Source organism: Citrus clementina, unplaced genomic scaffold, assembly GCF_000493195.1.
Source record: "Citrus clementina cultivar Clemenules unplaced genomic scaffold, Citrus_clementina_v1.0 scaffold_8, whole genome shotgun sequence".
Classification (NCBI taxonomy): Eukaryota; Viridiplantae; Streptophyta; class Magnoliopsida; order Sapindales; family Rutaceae; genus Citrus; species Citrus x clementina.
Window position 1 is genome coordinate 21,687,647 of NW_006262022.1, and position 9,494 is coordinate 21,697,140.

The window sequence follows — 9,494 nt, forward strand, 5'->3', positions numbered from 1 at the left end:
TTTTTAGTCTATCCAGTTCGATTTTAAGATTTTTCTCAAATTTCAGTCGATTTATAGGCTATTTTTTAGCCATGAACTGATACCAAAACCGAACTGATCAGATGGGAGAAACCTGGAATTGACATTTGAGGGGCGAATTTGAAATACAACAAACTTGATATGGCTATAACAAAAAATAATAGTACTAATAATTCGATCTTATAATACGTATGGGCTAAAATTTCATAACAAAGCATAATCTTTCCTTAACATTATATTTTTTGGGTGCCGCCCAGCTTTCTTGACTGATGACTATTATCGATTATATAGTAAAGTTATTATATCGAATTTCTATAGTTTAACATCAGTTTATTCATACTTAAAAAAATCAATTTATTTTAAAATTTACGTTTACTAAATATCTATCATAATCTTGAATTGATTAATTTCATAGTTCTATATATATGTTGTACATGTACAAACAAGTTGGCCGATTCTACATTAATTCAACTCCTAGGGAGGAAATAATTAATTAACTTGATGGTCCATCCACTAGCCAAAAAAAAGAAATGCAAAATTAACCTTCTATGCTGCTCTATTCAATTCATCAAAGACGTCACTCGAGTGGAATTAGGACATATTCTAGTTTTGGAAGCAAGAAAGAAAGAGAGGAAAAAAACAAAAAGCACACCAACATGCAAAATTAATATGGATTGTGCGACCAGAAAAAAATAATAATTGAATAGAAAATGATTCAAACTAGATGTAATGTTTATTCTTGAGACGAATTATTCAGAAAATTATTGTCAATTAAAGTAAAGAGGAATCGCACAACAAATGAAGGCTATATAAGCAGCTAAATAATTAAGCTAATTAGCCAAGTCTTGAAAAGCTTTAAAAACAGAAACAGATCGATGGAGAAAATACCAATCCAGGTCTTGTTCTGTTGTTTCTTTGTTGTTCTTCTTTTGCTTTCTGGCACAGCGATATCTCAAGAAGTTGGTAAGAATTTCCAAACTGAGAAAAACTTGGAAGCATTTTTTTCAATTTTTTCACTTCTTTCTCGAAAAAAACATTTTTGATAATTTCCTCCGTCAAAAATGTATTTCTTGATTCATAAAACAAAACAAAGCATGCCGCAGTAGCTACCTGTTGCTTCCGCTATTGATATTTTTTGTAATAATCTAATGCATGCATGGTTTATTTACGAATGATTTTATGGTAATCTCGCAGATGATGAGATAGAGTTCAATTATGAAGAAGGAGGAGAGAATGGGCCATCAAAATGGGGAGAGCTTCACAGCAAATGGAGTGCGTGTAAAAATGGAAGAATGCAGTCTCCAATTGATCTTTTGAATGAAAGAGTTCAAGTGGTTTCCCATCTAGGAAGGCTTAAAAGAAGTTACAAGCCCTCTAATGCCACTCTCAAGAATAGGGGCCATGATATGATGGTAATTTAAAATTTTAAATTAATTAATTAGATAAATAAGGAAGAAGAAATTAAACCCCTCAGCTTCGTCGAATGATTTTCAAATTAATTTTCTTTGACTGACCACCCGAGTTTAGACCCTGCCGGTGATTCATTTGTTAATATACCGTACTTAATATCTCCTTGGATTATCTGTGGATGCAGTTACAATGGGAAGGTGGCGCAGGAACTCTTAGGATAAATGGAATCGAGTACGTACTACAGCAGTGCCACTGGCACTCTCCTTCTGAGCACACTATCAATGGCCAGAGGTACTACTTTTGTTTATTTTTGGGTCCTAATTATGAATATACAACAAATCAAACATCAATTAGTGATACAGTAAAATGGGATTGCTGCTAATTCTCTTTTTATGCATGTTTCAAATATGACTGCATGCAGATTTGCTCTGGAGGCACACATGGTCCATGTGAGCCAAGATGGAAAGATTGCAGTTGTAGGGATCATGTACAAGATTGGAAGACCTGATTCTTTCTTGGAATCGGTAATTATTTTTAACCTAACATGATCGGAAGATAAATTTTCTGTTTATTTATGTGAGCAATATTCGAGCCGTACACCTCTTGCCATATTCAGAAAGCTATTAATTTCTCTTTCTTTTCACTTTTTCTCATTTTCCCATGCCCAGTAATTAACTAATTAATTAATTATTTATCAGATATCAGATCATTTAACACAAGTTGCTGGTTCAAATGAAAGAGAAACAGTGGCGGGGGTGATCGATCCAAGGGGCATAAAGATAGGCAGCAGGAAATATTACAGATATATTGGTTCTCTCACTATTCCTCCTTGCACTGAAAATGTGCTTTGGACCATTGTTAGAAAGGTTATCTTAATTTTCTACTTTAAATAATTGATATTAATTTATTCAGATCATTTAAAAAAAAAAATTTGTTAATTAATATTAAGGTTCTTAATTATAATTTACTGATACGATTAATTATCAGGTGAGAACTGTAACAAGAGAACAAGTGAGATCACTTCGAGTAGCGGTACACGATGTAAGTCGTAACTTTATTTATAGTTCAAGTTAATTTTTTTATTTCTAATATGATTGAAGAAGCCTATAGTTACAGTATTAACACGAAATTTTTGGTGCGTTAATAATTTTTGCAGGAGTCGGATACTAATGCAAGACCACAACAACCAATAAATTTGCGTATAGTGAAATCTTACAGACCAGACGATGAGAATCAAAATCCTTGAATTGGGTTATATTATTAATAATGATTATTAGTATACGGAGATTTAATTTATAGTCAGTATAGTGTCTGTTATGTATTTTTCAGTCACATGATGTAGCAACGTATTTATAGCTGGATTTTTGGTACTGCTTCAGTTCGTTTTTAATTTCATTTGTTGGCTATTGTATGTAGACATTTATTGTTGAGGACATGATCTTATTAATGAATAAGTCCAATTTTAGTGAAAATTTGGACCGATTCTTGATCCTATTTATCACTGGCAGTTTGGAAGATAAATATATTTGCCATTGTTACGATATAATATGTATTATATGCTCAAATGAAATTATATCTGATTTTTTGTTTTTTTTTTTGGCACGCTGTTCATGTTTGGTATGGCTTATTTAAGAGCCATAAGTGCTTATTTAATCGTATAAGCACTTTTTAAAATTTTTTATGGTGTTTGGTTATTTTTTTAATAGAGTTTTTTTAGCTTAAATAAGCTAATTTACCTCTACTAACAAAAGCCCAAAATTTGAGCTTTTGGGAGTAGAGGTTATAGAGCTTTTCTAAAAATATCTAATATAAAAAATATCACACAATTTAATGGTTCAAAAGTACTTTTTTTATTGACAACCAAACACCCAATGACTTTTTGTACAAAAGCTCTATTGGTATAAGCTCTAGTGCTATAAGCTCTACTGTTATAAGCTCTATTTAATAAGCTGTACCAAACGGAGCCTTAGTCTTTAATCACCCAGTTAGGCTTTATATCATTATTTTCATAGCTCTTACAAGTAAAGATGTAAATTTTCAAGGGTAAAATAATATCTCTATGCAATAAGTGAAAAATAAAGAATAATTAAGCATATCTTATTAGAAATAAGAACATTTTGAATAATTTTTAAAGTACAAGGCCTGACTAGGTAATTAAGGCCTAACTAAGTAATTAATTCAAGTTACAGGAATTAATTGAGCATTTGTATAATTTTGATTATCGGTGGTAAAAATAATAGTAGAGAATATGAAAAGCTTCGCTTTCCGTCAATGACCTAATAGCATAGATTTATTGTCACAGATGTAACTAATATATTCTTTTAAACCCCAAGACATTAGCAAGCGGCCAAAATTAATGGTCATTTTTGTGTCACATAAACACTATCAGCCAGTTCTTTACTGGTTCTGAGAGCTAAGTGTTTGTTTATAAAATGCCAGATTCTGTGAGAATACAAATGGAATCTAAATACTAATTTGGTGTTTGAAACCAAAATTCACTAATGGCTAAGTTATATTTGAAACCTTAGTCTTCTGGTACTACATTCAATAGTCAATACTACGTAAAGCATACATTCTTACTTCAGTATTTTGAGACAACTAATAATAATAAGTGAAATGTAACAATTGTCTTGCAATTGAATCATACCATTCTGGCAAGAACTTTCATGATATCATCCATGGATGGCCTGTGCAGAGGGTCATCTTCAACGCAAGCCTTTGCTAGAACAGCTAAACACAAAGCCTCTGCAAGTGGGTAATCTTGCTTAAGCGCAGGATCCATGAAACTCCTCAGTCGTTCGAAACAACCCCCTTCACTTGCTCCCCCTAAAAATCCAGTGGAATCCTTGAACAATCTTCCATCCATGTCCTCTCTTGCCGACAGGAGCTCAAGCAAAACAACCCCAAACGCGAATATGTCTACCTTTTCTGAAACTGAGCCATGGAGCAAGTACTCTGGCGCAACCCAACCCTTGACACTTGACGATATGCTGCTGTTTCGTTTCAAGGGTCTAACATTTCCAAGCTTTGCTCTCCAGCCTGTGGTAAGAAAAATGTTTCTACTGTTTACACTCAAGTGAGCATAGGTGGGGAAAATACAATGATGCAGATAGTGAAGGCCTGTTGCCACATCGAAAGCTATTTGCGTACGTTTATGCCAACGAAGATAATTAGATTGATTAAACAAGCAGTCCCTTAAGCAGCCGTTGCTAGGGAGTTCAAGAACAATGTATGGCCAAGGAGTGACATTCTCTCCATAACAAAAGCCGTGCAAGCTCACAATGTTTATGTGATTGATCTTGGAATGTACATCGACTACCTGGCGAGTATCTTCAAATCTCATCTGCTTGATCATCACTTGAACATTATCAATCATGCCCTTGTAGGCCTGGTCTCCGATCCTGGCATCTTCACTGAAACCCTTTGTTGCTCTCTTCAGCTCATCAATGCTGTAATTGCACAAAGAGTATGTTACTCCGACAAGGAGATCCGGAGACAAACATGAATTTGTAGAGCTTCTAGCAGTTTGAGCAGATCGGGGGCTAGCTATTGAACATGAGCTTCTAGCATTGAATGACAGCAACCTCTCAACCTTCCATTTGCGCAAGGCCTTCACATATAATCCACAAACAAGCAATGCTACAAGTACCAAACAGAAACCAACGGCTGATCCTACAACGTACAAAGTCCTTAACTTTGATTGGCCGGTTGTCTCAATATCAATCGTAGGAAGAAAACCAGGACTAGGAGGTTGTGAATCTGTGATTTGGAGATTCATAATCGGATACTTCTTCAGCGGAATTAGAAAAGTTGTGTTTGGATAAACAGTAGGATTAGGGGCTAAAAGATTGGCAGCACATAAATCTTCAAGGGAGATCCCGAATTTCATCCTCAATAAGTCCAGAGTATCGCCTTCTACAAAAGGGTATGTGACAAGGTACTTCACTCCTTTACTACTTGAGAAATCATCGGGGCAAGCACATTTTAAAGGCACAAGAAGCTTGGAACCAGCCTTGAGGTAATTTTCTTGAAGCTGGTTTTCCTCACCAAGTGTGCGCGATTTTAGCAGACTTTCAAAAACTGAACAAGCAATATCCGAGTAAGTTGTGCTTCCAGGGACTACATAGCTAAAATTTGCCTGAAAAAACTGGCCTGAGCAAGAGCAATTAATGGGGATAAGAACTTCTCTGCCTGGTGGGAGCATCTTTGAAGGAGAAGTAAGGTTGTTCAAGCGAAGCACCTCATTGGACTCATCGGGATTCACCTGGAACAAGTCCGTGACATTTGATAGAGTCTGAAATTGCTGGTTAGCTCTGTAGACTAAGAATGTGAGGCATGACTTCTGAGAGGAATTGCAGGTGTATCTCGAACCGGGGTAGCTATCAGGATCTAAAGAGCAATCCGAGTAGTCATAATATTGCTGACCTGAGCTTGAACTAATGCTTGCCCAGAAAATGATTAACAAGATGTAAACCATGTTAGATAACATAAAATTAATTAAACTAGCACATAGCAAAGTCTTCATTGAGCTTTGTAAGTATAAGAGATTACAGAGATGATACCGTCGCTTTCACTGCTGTCATTGATGATGCTATAACAGTATGGTAACAGAAAAAGACATCAAGAAATTCGATATATCATCAGTTGCCGGCCGGCTACTCGTGGCCGTTGAAGAGTTAAAATAGAGTTACTGTATTGGATCTTTTCTACTTGTTGTTTTTCAATCATGAACGTTGTGGCAATAAAATATATGTGTAAAGAAATTACCATTTGTCCTCTTTTTCTTTGTATGTATATCAGTATAGGTTTAAAAACCCTTCATTTCCAGAGAAATTTCGTATAATAAAATTGCTATCATTGAGAGTCGAACTCAAGACCTCCCGCTTAAAAAACGGGTGTTATAACCAATTGAGCTATGAAAGCTTGGTGCTGTCTGTGAAAATTTTATCTTACACAAACTAGATAGAGGTGGTAACACCATACTTCACAGTAGCCTTCGCCATAAAATTCAAAATAAAAAACAAACCACCCCCCAACCCCAAAAAAAAAAAAAATTGAAAAAAGTGAAAGCAATTTATAAATAGTATAGCACTTATTTTAGATTTTATATTGGTTAAAATAATTATCACATCTTTATTGGGTGTGTGGATTTATTATACATAAATACATACATACATACATATTTCAGAAATGCATTTGCTAATTGCAAAGTGAAATCTAAAGAAAGTATCATATAACATGTACGGATGTTTTAAAATATAATAAGATAACTAATATATTTGATCTTATAAAACCATGATTAATTGAAGAGAAGACCTAGGCCTGACTGAGATTAATGTTGAAATGTTAAAATCAACTTTTCAAGGACATTTTTTTTTATGTTTTGACATTAATTTTTGAAACTTAAAACCGATTTATAATAAATCTAAAAAGTCGTTGGAAAAAAGTAAAAAATAAAGAAGATATTTAATAACACTCTTGAAGTTTCTATGATAACTTTATTGTTTTTTATTCAAAGACTATTTTATTTCTACGATAGATTTTTTTGACTTATAAATGTTTGTGTAGTGATCCGGATCATACTAGCAAGCTATTATCCTAGTAAGCTATTGTCCATTTTGATCTTTACAAACGTGTCCTTTACACTTACGGTTTTACTTTTTGTATTAATGCCTATTTAATATGGCTTATTTAATGGTTATAAGTGCTTATTTAATTTCATAAACTCTTATAATAATTTTTGTTGTTGCTTGATTGTTTTTTTAATAGAGGTTTTGAAGCTTAAATAAGTTATTTTACCTCTACTAGCAAAAGCTCAAATTTTGAGTTTTTAGAAGTAGATAATGAAAAGTTTTTTTAAAATGTTAAAATATTTAAAATATCATCTATTTATTTGACAATTTTATTTTATTTTTTTCATAGCATAACTTTAAAAAACTTACCTATTAAAATAATTTCATAAATTTTTAATTAAAGCTCTTATTGACAACAAAATAACTAATTTTTTTTTAGTAAAAATTCTATTTAAATAAACTCTATATGAAAAACAGTACCAAACGAAGCCTTAGTCTAAACTTACCAAAAGGGTCTCTCTCAAGTCTAGTGGTGATTACTTTTGTTGCCCCCCACTCTCAGTTTTTTTACTATTAAAAAATTGTTGGATAAAAATATTTGAGTGAAAAGAAAATGTTGCTTTTTTTTTTTTTTCTCTCTTTTGGTACAAAAATGAGGCCTAACAAAGGCTAGAGCCTAACAAAATAAGGGATCGCAATCCCAAAACCATCATATCGCAACCAAAAATCTAGGCTTGGAGTAGGCGAGTTGAAAACATGGACCCCAATAAGAAGAGTAAGAGCATGATTGGCAAGAAAATCAGCTGTAAAGTTTGTTTCCCTATACGATAACAATATACCTGTCACGTTGCATAAGCTCCTCTATGCTACAAGTGATCTAGAAATAAGGATTGCTTTTAAAATACGATAACTATATATGTGATTAAAATAGATTATAGATATAATGTTTTATCCAAAGATATAATATTATCAATCCAAAGTTTTTTTTTTTCCTTTTTGTTTGACAATCTAAGCCCAAAGTTTAAACTTATCGTAAATATTTTTGTTTTCAATCTTTCATAATTAGGCTGAGATTGCGGTTAGCATGATCACAGACATCATCTTATGATTTTTTTTTTCCAAGCAAATCAAATTTTGGCATCAACATAATATAAGGTCATGTTTGAGATTAAGGTGGCATTTGTTTTTTTAACTTAATGACTTAAAATGACTTAACTTAATTAATTAAGTTAATTAGAGATGTTTGTTTTTATAACTTAATGAGACTTTTTAGATAATTTTGACTTAATAAAATAAGCTATTTTTTTTGGCTTTTTACTTAATGGAGAAATATGAATTAAGTCAATTACTTGCTAATGTAAAAAATATCCATGTTTTATAATTTATTTTTCATGTCTATCCCAAAACTCACCCATAGATATTTACCCCACATAAAAATATCCATGTTTTTTCTTTCTTATATTATATACTATAAAATTTGAAATTTATGGTATTTTATTTATTAAAATTCCAAAATAATTATGTATTCACTTGAATATAGTTTTACTTATAAATATTAAAATATTGTGGTATTTAATATATTATTTATTTGACATTCAAATTTAATAAGGATACAAATGTAAAAGTACATATTTTTAGCTTTTTAAGTTGAAAAAAAACAAACAACTTAATACTTATTTTTCGAGATTCAAACGAAAAAACAAACATATTATTCAGATTCAGACATTCAGATCTATTCAGAATTCAGACTAATTCAGGTCTATTCAGATTTTAGACAAAAAAATAAACGCCACCTAAGACATCAACAACTGCTGTAGAAAAAAACTGTAATTATGAAATAAAAATAATAATTTATAATAAATATAAATTTTAAATAATAATTTTGACAAAATTATTAAAGATATAATAGATTTTTCATGATACAAGTGAAAAATCATTTCAACATAACTTTCAAGCTACAACATCTAGTGTTTATTAAACACTTTAGTTCTGTACCTATTAAGATACAGTTGTCAAACTTTAATCTCAAACGCACCATAAGGAAATTGATTACTATTAAAAATTGTTTAATTATTAAGCGATAATAATATTATTTTGTGCTTATGTCATAATTTATATTCATCTGTATGCAATATATTAGGGATTATTAATTATGTTTTAAATATATCTAATTTTGTGTATTTTTGTGTGTTTAGTAGGTAAAATATTAATTTTACGTAATTCGAGGCTCCAAACAGATAAACGGATGTCAAATTTGGATTTCGGAGGTCCGAAAACTTTAAGATGAGTCAAGATCGGCTTAAAATTAGGCTTGTATAAAAAAAGTTGACTTTTTTGTTGACCGAACACTGATTAGATGATAAAACGAGCTTATAATAAATATGAGCGCATGGGATAGCTGGCAATTTTGACTAAATCTCAATCGTTCATGATTCAATAGCCACGATTGTGCCATGTGGCAATGGTGGGTGAAGCAAGTTGTAAGTAGGGGTG

General features: G+C 32.0%; 2 protein-coding genes and 1 non-coding gene across 3 annotated transcripts; 1 reads left to right on the forward strand and 2 right to left on the reverse strand.

The window, feature by feature from the left end:
- The first annotated feature begins 893 nt into the window (after window positions 1-893).
- On the forward strand, window positions 894-2,674 carry LOC18033599 (alpha carbonic anhydrase 7). The gene is made up of 7 exons (XM_006424471.1): window positions 894-981; window positions 1,213-1,430; window positions 1,613-1,719; window positions 1,850-1,952; window positions 2,127-2,294; window positions 2,416-2,469; window positions 2,585-2,674. Exons 1-7 carry the CDS (start codon window positions 894-896, stop codon window positions 2,672-2,674), a joined length of 828 nt encoding a protein of 275 aa, XP_006424534.1.
- Window positions 2,675-4,069: 1,395 nt separating this feature from the next.
- LOC18035139 (lysM domain receptor-like kinase 4) lies at window positions 4,070-5,905 on the reverse strand. Its single transcript, XM_006424472.1, has one exon. It carries the CDS (start codon window positions 5,903-5,905, stop codon window positions 4,070-4,072), a length of 1,836 nt encoding a protein of 611 aa, XP_006424535.1.
- A 372-nt stretch (window positions 5,906-6,277) lies between these two features.
- On the reverse strand, window positions 6,278-6,351 carry TRNAK-UUU. The gene has a single exon. It is a non-coding gene; the product is annotated as a tRNA-Lys (tRNA).
- Between the last annotated feature and the right edge of the window lie 3,143 nt (window positions 6,352-9,494).

Excerpts from the sequence above, each read along its gene's own strand:
- LOC18035139 (XM_006424472.1), bottom strand. The coding sequence starts at position 5,905 with ATGGTTTACATCTTGTTAATCATTTTCTGGGCAAGCATTAGTTCAAGC.
- LOC18033599 (XM_006424471.1), top strand. The coding sequence starts at position 894 with ATGGAGAAAATACCAATCCAGGTCTTGTTCTGTTGTTTCTTTGTTGTT. Across the intron at positions 982-1,212 it reads AGCGATATCTCAAGAAGTTG|ATGATGAGATAGAGTTCAAT; the intron begins GTAAGAATTTCC and ends GTAATCTCGCAG. Across the intron at positions 2,470-2,584 it reads TTCGAGTAGCGGTACACGAT|GAGTCGGATACTAATGCAAG; the intron begins GTAAGTCGTAAC and ends TAATTTTTGCAG.